Source organism: Hevea brasiliensis, chromosome 1 (assembly GCF_030052815.1).
Source record: "Hevea brasiliensis isolate MT/VB/25A 57/8 chromosome 1, ASM3005281v1, whole genome shotgun sequence".
Classification (NCBI taxonomy): Eukaryota; Viridiplantae; Streptophyta; class Magnoliopsida; order Malpighiales; family Euphorbiaceae; genus Hevea; species Hevea brasiliensis.
In genome coordinates this window covers 108,484,485-108,498,318 of record NC_079493.1, presented here as the reverse complement: position 1 = coordinate 108,498,318, position 13,834 = coordinate 108,484,485, and the positions used below count along the sequence as shown (strand labels likewise).

The window sequence follows — 13,834 nt, the reverse complement described above, 5'->3', positions numbered from 1 at the left end:
AGCTAGTCTCGCTGGAACTCGGTCCTTATGGATATGAAAAGTCGGGGTGAGATATGGTTTTGAATTGATCTCGCTGGCCCCCACACTTAGATTTAGGCGAAAGTTCGGCTTGAGTTGAGCTCGCTGGCAGGATTTAGATTGAGAGAGCTATATAGGGCATCAGCTCCCATATTTATGTATTGATGTGATACATTGAGTGCGTAAGTAACTCTAAATTATCTTCTCGTGCAAATATTGAGTGAATTATTTGTTATATGTATTGTATGCGCATTTCATAGTAGGATTACACTAGTTATAGGTAGTTATAGAAATTGCATCTATGATCAATATCTAAACTCTCTAAGTCAAACACTCATTCCTGTTCAAATATTTTTTTCAGGTTGCAGGAGAAGTAAGTTTATTTTTTAGTCTAATCTATATTTTTCTTCTCAGGTTGTGGTATTTCTTTGTCAGTAATTTTTATAGTTTTTATTTATTTATCTATTTATTTGACTATTAGACCATTGCTATGACACTAACGTATTTATGTTTTATATTAATTAATGGAGATTTAATAGTTTGTGCATGATGAGTATCAGGGTTGAACTGTACTCCTCTAGTTTTAATTTTTCTAATAGTTATCGGGTTGAATTGGCTCAAATAAATTTATAATATTTTATTTATTTTTTTTTGCATGTTAAACCTTGATTTTGTTCTGGTTATTAGTTTGGAAATAATGAAACTTATTACGGATCTCAGTGATTTTATGTAGGCTTAGGTCCTAGTACCAGTCTGACTTGTAAAACTAGGTCGTGACATGAGTCATGACCAATGAACCACATTACTAGTAAAATGTTTGGGCGTTTTCACATTTGAAATACGCCCACACCCAATTTCTTTTAAGATAACTACATGTTTATCAAAATGTCATGTTGTGGATTCAATACCTTCCCCTTATCCTGCTTATCTGCAAATTGAAAAGAAAATAAAAATCATTTGAATCGCCCGAACCTCAGCTCCTTTGGATAGACTCCAAACCTTATTCATAGTGTTCATCAGAGCAAAACTGTTAAAAGACCGCATCTCCAAAGAATTTATGGAGTTTTGTCCTTTTCAACGAAGTATAAAGTTACATTAGACTAGAGGAGAATTCTTCTTTGCCCAAAGTTTCATATGCATAAATATAAATTTTAGGTCTTAAGCACTAAAATCAGGAAGCCAATTTGCATATCATGCCTACTAAAATCAGGAAGCCGATTTGCATATCATGCCTATCGAACTAGTTTCCTCAGAACGTACGCACGCAAAAGACAGTATGAAACCAATCTATGCAGGCCCTCAAATGACATGGCCAATGTGAATTAGCAATAGGCTCTTTATTTATTTATTTATTTTCAGAATAACTAAATTGATCAATTAAGAAATTGATCACTGAGATTATGGCATCAACTTGATTCATAATCGGTAGTTCCATTTTACAAATACAGATACAAGTGAAAGGATTATTTCTATCTTGCAGAAAGTTAATAAAAATGGATTAATAATCAGAACTCCATCTATCCTGACTAGCTCATATGCTGATTATGATAAGCTTCAAACTGTAGTATTCTCTGTTTGCCCTTTATTTGTTTGAATTGCCAAGACCAGTATGCATAATCAAGCAGCAACTTTCTTGGATGTTACAGAATTGATAATGGTTGCAAATTCAGGGCCCTGCATCACAAAATGTCGTATTTTAATCATCCAGCAGTCCCATTCCATTAAAGATAGAGACTATGCCGAGGCTTTTCACAACCAGAGCATAAATATTTCAACAGTCTTGAAATATTGAAGCAGAATAGTATACCTTTAAGGATGCACCACCAACAAGAAAACCATCAATATCCTCTTGCTTCGCAAGTTCAGCACAATTGCCTCCATTTACAGATCCTGAAAGGGCAACACAGATGTATGAGATTATAAGCAGCAGCTAACAAGACATAGAGCACCATAATATTCCAAAAACCTTGCTAGAACAGATACAACTTTGCAGGGTGCCATAATATTTTCTGTCTATTAGCCTAGAAAGAAAATGTGAAATAAGTATTTTCCTTTTTTCTAGTTAATATCACAGATGTAAAACCACATTCTCAACGTAGATGTGTAAGTACCTCCATAGATGATACGCGTTTTGGATGCCACTTCTTCTGAGACATTCTTTTTAAGCCAATCACGGACAGCTATATGCACTTCCTGAGCTTGCAGAGGTGTGGCCACTTTTCCAGTCCCAATAGCCCATACAGGCTCATATGCAATAACTATATTATCCCAACTGGGCACAGCATCTATAAATAATGATATTAGCGGTGTAAGGACAAGGCTCTTCTCTTCCACAATGTAATGTATAAATGACTTTGTATTTCAGAAGCAATACAAATCAGCAATTACCTGCGAATGCCTTCAATTGTTCAAAACAAATGTCAAAGGTTTTCCCTGCCTCTCTTTCTTCTAAAAGTTCACCAATACAAGCTATCACACCAAGGCCTTGGCTCAAGGCATAAGCAGCCTTCTTTCCTATAAACTGAAGAAAACAAAGCTTCAGTTCAAGTTCAAAATAAATCCAAATAATTAGCAAAAATCAATGCTTAATCTCTGATGTGTGGAAGAACTTACAGAAAATCAAATAATAGCGAAAAGGATAGCTAGTTGTCATAGGCAGTTAGGCTAAGTAGTTAAAGCAAGCTGTAGATGGTTGAAGTTGTTAAATACATGTGATGATGATGTAATTTATAACAGACTAGCTGATAATGAAGTTAGGAAAAAATGAGAGAAGTTCAAATAATTGTGGGAAGGGTAGTTAATTTTTGTAGGCAGTTATGCTAAGTAGATTAAGCCAGCTGTAATAATTACAAGAAAAGCAATGATCATGTAATCCATAACAGACTGGATGGTCTACTTAAGCTAGCAGATTGTATTATTCAGGTAGGGAAGATCAATAATAGTTTTCTCTCTCTTCTGGATTCTCTTTTTTCTTCTTTATCTAGTAATTGAACTTCCACCATTTTCCCTGGTACAAATAGAATTTCCTCCATTGAATATCTCCTCTTCTCTATCTACTTGCATCAATCTGACACATGGTCTAGATGTATCACTGAATAAGCACATCACTAAGCTTCAATTAGCAATACAAAAATCACATATCTTTGATTTTCTTTTAATGACATCATTATTGCAAAATTTTTGCAAACATTTTGCCAAATTTTTTATGTGTTGGCTAAGAAAATTTAATAACCTATTTTTAATTATACAACTAAATTAGCAAATTTTATTAGGTTGTCATGTCAAAATCTGGTGGAAATTATACCAAAATCCAGCAACACTGATAGCATTGAAACCAAGTCAAAGTTGAATGATTTTGCAGTAACACATCGAATTTAGTAATCAAGCTGATATTCACTGATAATTTTACTGAACAAAATGACTTTAAGCCACATAAACAACAACAATCTACACCTTGAAACTTCTCAAAAACATATATTTTTTCTTCTAAATTTTCACCTCATTGTTTTCACCAATTATATGCCTGCGCTCGGAATGCCCAAGAATAACCCACTTGCAGCCAATATCTTTCAGTTGTTCCACGCTGCAAATTAGAGTACAAGAATTATATGAAAATTTTCAGAATTAACACCAACAATGGAGAAGTCTCATACATGGGTTTTCATTAACCTGGATATCCTAGTCCATACATGTAAAGCACTATAGCAAAGGCATAGGTGGATTATTGGAGTGATTGCACTTGAAATTAACTATCACTCACTGCTTGTAGTCCAAGAACAAGAAGTAAGAGTTTCTCAGACTTGTGTTTAGCTACACTTGGAGAAGACTCTTGCATTAACAGTTAAAAAGTGGGATTTTGCACCAAAGGAATAGCACTTATCATTGAAGTCTAAAAAACAATATAAAGCCCTTGTGTATTAGTTTAAGTTACAAGAGAATAACTCGGTAACAAGAACATGCATTTGACTACTATTGGGTTTATGCAATCCAGATGTATTGAAATTTGAGTTTCTTAGATCTGACGTTACCAAAGCAAAAACTAGAATGAGATATCATTTCAAAGGCAAACTGAAGTTAGAATGGAAGCAATATCATCCTATTTCCTTCAATAAATAAGTCTCAGCTCAACCCAATAGAGTTTGACCCCTTGCCAGATGAAATCCCAACATAGAGGGTATAAAGAAAATAAAAACTAAAAACAAAGGACCAGACTGCCATAGTATAGTATATCACCCATTTTTTTGTCACTTAAAGATACAGCAGGGAGAAAACAAGGAAGAAAAAAAAAGGAATATAATATTTTGTGAAGGGTTATAAAATCAATACCAAAAACTATTGCTATGACTCATGGTTAAAAAACAAAAACTATGTGCAGGGCTTGAAAATCAATACCAACCATGATTGATATGACAAAAAAAAAATGGAAGTGAAATTGTGAAAACTAACCTGATTTCTCCTGTGAATGCCCCACCTTTTCCAACCCAGGAATTTTGAGCAGATATCTCAATTCTATCTGATAAAGAAGCCTTTACCTGATCGATGTAAAGAAAGGGAGGTGCTACAACAACATCTGCCCACTCACAAGTACAAAATGAAAAGGTAAGACAAATCTATTATTTGGTTTTTTTTTTTTGTAAAAACAAGATAAAATAGGAAGAACAAAGCCACATGTATAAAGTCCCCTTTCTACATGGATATATAGAAGAATAAAACCATGTCCAACATTAGTTTGGACATTACAAAATCAATCATGTCAAACATGAAACACCAGTCTGTATAACAAGCTTAGCCTGTATAACATGAGACTATGCATAAAATAGCAAACTTGATGGAAAACAGCAAGTGAAACACCAAAACTTATGAAAAATATTATCTCACCTACATCAGTCTCCAATTTTGTATCATTTAAGTCAGAAACAAGCTTAGTGATAGATTCCTTTGTCCCATTCTGGAAACAGTAAAAATAAAGTAATTAGAGGAAACTAAAGTGAAAGCAATGAAAGGATACAATAGCTAAACAACTGCAGTATTCACCAACCAGCACAAGATGCTAACAAAAAGAATAGACAGAAAGCTAAAAGACCTTCACAGAACCCAGGCCAAACTAAAGTTGAGAAGAGCACATAAAATAAACCGCAATACAATTTAAATAGTATAACAAAAAAAATAACTAGCAGGACTTGTGAAAAGGTTAAAACAGTGTCCAGAGAATAAAGAGTTCATAACAAGAAAGAGTATGGGATAAAAAAACATTGCCATTGTTGCAATGAGACAGATAAAAAGAGTACAGTTAAACATTTAAAAATAAGAAACACAACCACACAGCAATACCAATATAAAGAAAAGGAACACATCTGAATACCCAGCACAGGATTGAAATTTTCCAGAACTTATGTGATGGTATGGAGATGATTGACCAAATAAAAAAAATCATTCACCAAATCTGGCAAATTTATAAACACGTTACTAAGAAACGTTACAAGATGCCTCAGGGAATGAGGTCAATAAAAATTAATGCAAAGAGATTAATTTACAAAGTATGTTAAAAAAAATCTCCAATATAGGTAAAAAAGGAACATATTCAAGCAGATTTAAAATGTGTTCTAAATGGGTAACTGCATCTTCTTCTTATTTTTCCAGATTTAATACTAAGTATTGTGCCAAACAAGATGGCAATGTCTAAATCAATTGCAAAGGCATATATAATGGTCTAACAAAATTTTTGTTCAAGATCAAGTCCATTCAATAAATACAGAAATTAATGAGGAAACAATAAGCTACAAATAACAATGATAGTGATAAAGTAAAAAACCAAAGCGAATAAAAAAAAAAGAAAAAAAAAATTAAATGACTGAATCAGTGAGGAAAAGGGCTACTTACACACTTCCAATTCCCCCCAACAAAGAACTGCAAGCAGAACAAAGAGAAATATCAATAAATAGGTGGAATGCCAGAAACGCAAAAAGCTCAAGACAATTAGAGAAGCAACCAAACAATCTCGAAAAGATCTTGTTGCTTCTAAACCACTATTTAAGCAAATTACTTTCACTTTCCAAGCAAACATGAAATAAGTAAATAATGGTAAAGTTCCAACTATATCAAGTCTACCATATCCAATATCGGTTTCCTCACAATGCCCACATTAAATATGCAAAAGAACAAAGATTAACTATACAGAAAGCAAGAACCAAAAGGAATAAAGCTAAGACTAAACAGTAATTGAAAGCATTGAAACAAGATCCAGCAGAGACACACTGCAGAAGAAGGAACGCACCGTTCCAGTGCCCGCCATGGCGACGACGTGTCTGGAAGGTTTGCGAGGAGAAGAACAGCGGAGTTGAGAATTGAAATTAGGGAGAAAGGAAGAGTGAGAGTTGGTGGCGTCGAGCTTAGTGCATAATCGGCGGAGACCGGAGAAATGAGGAGCTGAATATGAAATAGCTGATTTGGGGCCGGAGAGAGATGTTGAGAGCATCGCCATGGTTTAGTCGGCTATGGCTTTTCACTTGCTGTACGGTGGTCTGTGGAAGAGTGGGAATGGGAGTAGAAGCTGTGGTATTGTTGCGTTCGTGTGTTAGGTTAGTCGAAGGGTGCCAGGTGGCCGGTTTTGGTTCACGCGAGTCTCCTTCGCGTCACACGCACCGTCGAAGACATGATGATTTCCCTGATTCCCACTATCCTGTCCCGTCCACTTGCTCTTTTTTTTTTTCTTTTTTTCTTTTTTGTAAAAGCCTTATTTGGACCCTTCCAAATACTTGAAGTTTTTTCAACTTTAAATAAACCTTTTAAATTTAAAAAATTCTAAAAAAATATATTAAATAAATTATTTTATTATTTATTGTAAAAAAATTAATTTATTATTTTGAGTACATATAATCCTTCAATTTTTAAAAATATATAAAAAAATTGAAATAAAACTAATATTTAATTTAAATTTAACCAAAATTGGGTATGAAAATTTTTTTAGTATATGAAATCCTTATCGATTGTAATCTGTATTATCTATAACATTTAAATGGGTATTCAATATATTTTAATAAAATTAATAAATTATTATTTATAAAATAATTTAAGACAATTATGCATAAAAATTATGACAAATATGATAAAAGTTTCATAACCATTTGATAAAAAAATAATTTATCAATAATTAGAGAATGCAATAAATACCTATTATTATAAATTAGATGTATGTACACTAAAAAATTTGTTGTGTACAATCTTGATTAAATTTATATTGAAGGAAAATTATTGTAACAACTCTTTTAATATATTTTTAATAGTTAAAAGTTTTATTTAATTTAATTTTAAAATTTAAAAACTTATTTTATCTTTTTAAAATTTTAAATAATGCACTCAAACCTCAACAAAGTTTAAGTGCTCGTGTGAGTATTGACTATCAAGTAGTTATTTTGCCTTTTTTCTAGGAAAAATTATTATGTATTCTCTTTATTTTAATAAAATTTATTATTTCATTCTAAAAATATATTAATTAGTTGTTATAATTTTATTTTATTTACTTTAGTCTCTGTAATTATTTATGTATTAATTTAAAATTTATTTAATTTTTGTAATTTAAAAAATATAATTATATAATTTATTTATTTTTTAAATCTTAAATCATTTAGCTTCTATAATGATAAATTCTCTCCCCTTTAAATGTTGATTGATAAAAAAAAATGATTTAAATTAGGTAGAAAGATTAAAGAATAAATAAAATAAAAATATAAAAAATTAAATAATTAATTTTTTTAAAATAATAAAATTAAATAATAAATTTTCTTTTTTAACATTCTTTTATGTCCTACAATTTTAGATAAATTCTTTCAAAAAAATTTAGATAAATTAGTATTAGGTTCTTATAATTAGTATTAGAAACTATTCTTTTTTAGTATGTTTAGAATAATGAATCTCGTAAAATTTTATGAAATTTATTTTTAAATTTAAAATTTAATATTTAAATTTAAAAAAATAATTTCAATTATATAATTTGATTCTATAAAATTGAATATAACTATCACAAAATTCATCAAAATAGATAAAATTTCTTAATGAATTTTATAAAATTCACCACAAATATTTTTATATCAAAATTACTCATATTTTCACTTTTTATTTCTTTTCTCTTATTAAACTCATTTTTTTCACCCTCATTTATTAAATTTGTTATATTTTGTCATTTTAAGGTATTTAATTTACATAATGATAGATATTATTTTAATGGTAATTACATATAAAATATAAATATATTATGTATCTTAATAAAAAAAATTATAAATACAAGATAATTAAGTAAAATGAATATAATTTTGAATTTATTATTTATTATATAAGATTGATATGTCAATAATATTTTAAAAAATAAATATAAATTAATCTTCAATTATGTATTTATTTTAAACATATTTTAGTAAAATCCAATTTAAGTATATGTTTTAAGTAAATATGAAAATTCATTAGCATTGTCAGACGGGGTTAAAATCCAATTAAAATAGTATGGCGTTAAATCGCAGTGTTACTTGGAAAGCAGATCATGGCAACCAGATCAGACGGCTGTTAATCATTCTTTCAGCCAATAGCATTTTAATTGAACCTTACAATATCATAGCATAGCGCAACCCCTTCTAATAAAAGGCCTCACTTGGGCGAAGTCCTTAGGCGGTTTAAGCCTTCTCATCCTTCGTCGATCGTTTTATCGGGCAACAAACGAGGGCCAAAACCCATTTTCCAGGGAGGCATAACAGGGGAAAGGAAAAAGAAAGCAAACGATGTCGGGCATGGGAGACGGGTACGTGGGCACGGCCCAAGACGCCGTGAGGATCCGGCGGTTAGAGAAGCAGCGAGAAGCTGAGCGTCGCAAAATCCAAGAGCTTAAGACCAAGTCGGCCTCCGCCAAGGGCCAACCTGGCCTCCTCCAATTCGGGTCAAGCACCTCAGAGGTTCGTGTTCTAAACCACCTTCAATCAGTTCCTCTTTGCTACCTAGGGTTTGCGTTTTACAATCATTTCTCCTCTTGTTAGGGTTTTAGATTTCAGAACCTGATTAGTAGTTTATTTTCTCGGCAAGCAAACAGTTCTTGTCGTAGAGATTAATAATAGTTTTTTTATTCTCTAATCGCTGTTTTTTCCCATTTGTCTTATACATATTCTCATGGTTATGTGTTTAACAGATTCTTGAGACTGCATTTAAGAAGGAGACTGTGGGTTTGGTTACAAGAGAGCAATATGTTGAGAAGGTAATAGGTTTTTTGTGTTCATCTGTTTGCTAATAATTGAAGCATGAAGTGCTTATTCTTTGTTGTTGTGTATGTGCGTGCATATGTTTAGAGGGTTAATATTCAGAATAAAATTGAAGAGGAAGAAAAGGAGAAGCTACAAAAGTTACGGCAAGAGTGAGTTTACTTCCACCCCTGCAATTGCCTACCCCCTTTTATGAATAATGTCCTCTTTGGTTATGTGTTGGGTTGCGCATTGTATTGTAGGGAGGAGGAGCTTCAGTTGGAAAAGCGAAAAAAGAGAAAGATTAAGGTGAATCCTCGATTATCGTTTGCTGATGATATTGAGAACGGAAGTGAAGAAGAGGACGCTGAAGACAGTAAGACATTTTTCAAAGGCTTTAATACGTTGAACTGTTTTTAAAGGGCTGGATTCGATGTGCTGGACTATTTTATTGTTTTATATTAGAATTTGGATTTTCCTGGGCTGTATGATCGCATATGATTATTTAACACTTTTGACAAAGTATTCCCCATACTAAATCCTCTCTAGTCATATGCTATAATAACATGACACTATGTCAAGTTCTGCTGCGCTCTTTCTTTCTTTCTTTCTTTCTTTTTTTTTTCTTAAGTTCTAATTCATTATATGAGGATTTGGTTTTTTGAGCTGTATGATTTCATCTGATCCCTCAACTCTTTTGACAGAGTATTCCCCGTACTAGCTAAATACCCTCTAATCATATGCTAATAATGCTATAATAAGTCATTATTACAAGTTTTGCTGCATTTGTTTTTAAAAAGAATATTTGGTTTTAGTTCTAAGCCATCGTATTTTGATGCACTGAGATTTGGAAGATAACTGAAAAGGCAATGGCTTTCCACAATTTGTGAACAGTGATAATTATGTTAGCTTGGTTAGATGTTTACTCTTCGCTGAAAGGTGATTGGCTTCAGCCATTTTCTGTTGTTGGCTTCTAATCAAGTTATGCTTTTCAGAATTACTCTTTAATTATTTTATTCCTAGGGGATTGATATTAGATAATATGTTCTGCAGATATGAAGTGATTGACATTCTGTTTAGAAATTTATTTGTAAGCTCATTTTTCATTAGTGATTAGTCTTTGAAGGTGTGGTCCTATCATTTTCTATTCATTGTTCGCCTTAAAATTTTCTAGTTTCTGGTATTTATGTCATATATCTGATGTATAAAGGCATACTTGTGGTCCATTTCATTCAACAGTACTTGCCGGTGGCTATTGTAAATGTGTTGCAAATATTTACCTTTGAATTTCAGTTTGTTTTATGGCATGATATCCTGTGGGAAGAATGCAACTCTGGAAATACGTACCAGTTACACTTCTGTGTGTATGCAGGAGTTTTGGCCTGGCTTGCTTTTGCATAAATTTCATTCATTAAAAGTCTACATGGCTGTCACTAGTAAACCTTGTTCAGTTTTTATTTATATCCAGCTCCTTGGCTGCATGAGAATCTGAATTGAGTGTTTACAATTTTTTTCTCCTTTCTCCAGAAGGTTTAGAGTCAAACAGATTAGTGCATGGAAAATTTGGCAAAGATCCCACGGTGGAAACAAGCTTCTTGCCTGACAGGTTTGACATCTCTCTCTCTCTCTCTCTCTCTCTCTCTCTCTCTCTCTCTCCACACACACACACACACACACACACACACACACACACACTCTTGGTGCATTTGGATGTGCATTAGTTTGGAACTAACATATGAGCTTAGGGGTGATGAGGATGCTTTTTCAGTGAGCGGGAGGCAGAGGAGCAAGCTGAGCGTGAAAGGTTGCGGAAACAGTGGCTTCATGAACAGGAACAGATTCGAAGTAATTATGTGTTCTGGCTCTTTCCTAATATATTACTAATATCTGGAAAAATACTTATCCTGAATCAAGCTCTTGATATTTCAGATGAGCCCCTTGAAATTACTTACAGCTACTGGGATGGAGCAGGCCATAGGAGAGTGATCCAGGCTAGTTAGATTAACCTTACCTATATTTTATTCATCCGCTTTCATTTTTCTCCTTGACCATAGTGTTAGCTTTAGTATCCCCTCTTTTTAAATTTTTGTTGGGGGTTTTGGTTTCATAATTTAGGTACGCAAAGGTGATACCATAGGAGAGTTTCTTAGGGCAGTTCAGCAGCAACTTGCACCTGAGTTTAGGGAAATCAGAACGACATCTGTGGAGAATTTACTTTATGTGAAAGAAGATCTCATCATTCCCCATGTGAGTTAATTTTGAAATTAAGCTTTTTAATTACATTTTGACCATATATTTGATCACATTCTATCTATTTTTTCCCTTAATGATTTTTTTTTTCCCTTTCATGGTTGTGGAATTTCAGCAACACAGCTTCTATGAGCTTATTGTTAACAAGGCTAGGGGCAAAAGTGGACCAGTAATCCTCAACTCCTTAAAACTCTCTCTCAATGCATTTTATTATGATGGTGGTAATTTTAGCAACATTCATCAGATAAGCAGTGAAAGAGCAGTAGAAACATTTTTGTTGTATTGACCATGGGGGGGAAGAAAGCCTTAATTTTAAAATATTGTGGACTATCTGATCATATATCTTTTCCCTGCTTAATTTTGGTTGCTATTTGCTTTTTTTGGCTGAGCTCCTTTCCTACCAAGTGGATAAGCTATGTTGGTTGTGGATTTTCTCTGCAACTCGTAACACTGTGGCCTTCCAATGTTTAATTGCATATGACTGGGATACCAAGTCCTTATACTAGAATCCAATGGTTTTTTTCTCTTTTTTATTTTTTTCCAGCTATTTCACTTTGATGTGCATGAGGATGTGCGGACTATAGCTGATGCTACAATAGAGAAGGATGAGGTATATACCTACAGTATTCAATTTTAGCAGTTGTCAGCGTTAATTAAGGGATTGTACCAGATTTCATGCCCAATCAAGTCCTGGGACTTGCTCAAGCAAAAATTGATTTTTTTTTTTCAATTTATTTTCAACAGTCACATGCGGGTAAAGTTGTTGAGAGGCACTGGTATGAGAAGAACAAACACATTTTCCCTGCTTCAAGATGGGAGGTACTCTCTCTCTCTCTCTCTCTCTCTCTCTCTCTCTCTCTCTCTCTGTGTGTGTGTAACATTCCAGATTGCGTTGTATTTTTACAAGAATGCTTGACACTTCTCAAAAACAGAAATCTAGCATTCATTATGACAAACTAGACAATCCAATCTGAGTTGTTTAGCTTGGCTAGTCTGCTGTGCAGGCATTTTTGCTGTGAATGTGGCAAGTGGTGTTAATTTAAATACACGAGGATAATTCATCAGATTAATTCTTTTCCTTTTCATTGTGTTAGATATATGACCCATCAAAGAAGTGGGAGCGTTACACCATCCATGGAGATTGATTTAGTAGCTGGATTTGTTTATTATTTCACAAAGACGTGGGAAGTTTGTGTTATCAACTGCATGAGCACTAGTTTTGTACTTTTTTTTTTTTTTGTGTCTTTTCATTTCAGTATCATGATGTATTTAAGTGCAGTTGGTAGTGGATGGAGTTATAATGATTTAGTCATTGATCATGAATCTTCTACTTGGCAGTTTGGTCAGAAAATACATCTTTTACTGCTGCAAGAATTCAGCATAATTAATTAGCATGCTATAATCAACATCCTTTCCATGTCAAGACTAGAGGTCTAGAGCTCATAGTTGATTGCTCATAATTGAAGCTGCTTTACGTTTGTACTCTTTCTGGATTCATATATTGAATGGTAATTTTTTTCTGTGATTAGCCTTCATTTTGTTTCTTGTAGACATGGTCATTTCACGAGCGGAGCTGGGTTCAGATAGTTTATTTCTTTATTTATTCTTGAGAGCTGAGCTGGGTTCAGATAGACGTGAAACCTTGCGGCCCTACGCGCCAAAAAGCTCCAAACCTCAACCTGAAGCTAGGTCTCTGGATTGGAAGCTAACTTTTGGATTTTTGAAAAAAAAAAAGATAATTTATAATTTAGTACGACAAAATTTTATAATTTAGTTTTTTTTATGAGAAAAGGTGTGCTTTTATTAATAAAATATTATTTTTTATTAAAATTTATCATTAGTGAGTTAAAAATTTGTTAAAATTTAATCTTCAGATGTCTAGATTATAGTCTAGAATGATTATTTTACCATTAGAATTATATTTTAGGTATTGATAACTTTGTATCATATTTTAAAAACTAAATTGTTAAATAATAAAATGAAAAGATTGAAATAAGATCGGTTTGCTAAATGAGAATCTTTAAATGACTGTCTTTTCTGTTTTGCAGCAGCCTCTTCTTTTTTTCTTCTATTAGTGTTATGTATTAAAAATTTATATATTAATAAAAGTTAAATTTATAACTCTTAGCTATTAATATAAATAAATTTCTCATGACTTAAAAATCATTATGATACAATATTAATTATAACCGACCTTCAAAAATTACCTCTCTTTTCTTCAATTACCAAACGTCTCATGGTGTATCTTCAATCAATCGACAATATTAGCATCTGCATAAAAACATTAACTCTAAAACTATAATGTTAAAGTATTATTTTGGAGCACAGGAAAATATGTGGTTAGTGTA

General features: G+C 32.6%; 2 protein-coding genes across 2 annotated transcripts; one reads left to right on the top strand and one right to left on the bottom strand.

Moving 5' to 3' along the window:
• Window positions 1-1,358: 1,358 nt before the first annotated feature.
• LOC110668969 (triosephosphate isomerase, chloroplastic) lies at window positions 1,359-6,577 on the bottom strand. Its single transcript, XM_021830393.2, has 9 exons — window positions 6,293-6,577; window positions 5,899-5,925; window positions 4,897-4,966; window positions 4,465-4,588; window positions 3,517-3,601; window positions 2,407-2,539; window positions 2,130-2,303; window positions 1,826-1,908; window positions 1,359-1,692 (listed from the first exon to the last, which is right to left on the bottom strand). The coding sequence occupies exons 1-9, from the start codon at window positions 6,497-6,499 to the stop codon at window positions 1,636-1,638; spliced, it is 960 nt and encodes a 319-aa protein (XP_021686085.2). The 5' UTR covers window positions 6,500-6,577; the 3' UTR covers window positions 1,359-1,635.
• Window positions 6,578-8,661: 2,084 nt separating this feature from the next.
• On the top strand, window positions 8,662-12,909 carry LOC110668968 (protein XAP5 CIRCADIAN TIMEKEEPER). The gene is made up of 12 exons (XM_021830392.2): window positions 8,662-8,957; window positions 9,188-9,253; window positions 9,345-9,409; window positions 9,500-9,612; window positions 10,764-10,842; window positions 11,005-11,081; window positions 11,166-11,227; window positions 11,352-11,483; window positions 11,602-11,655; window positions 12,031-12,096; window positions 12,231-12,305; window positions 12,581-12,909. The coding sequence occupies exons 1-12, from the start codon at window positions 8,787-8,789 to the stop codon at window positions 12,629-12,631; spliced, it is 1,011 nt and encodes a 336-aa protein (XP_021686084.1). The 5' UTR covers window positions 8,662-8,786; the 3' UTR covers window positions 12,632-12,909.
• Window positions 12,910-13,834: the final 925 nt, after the last annotated feature.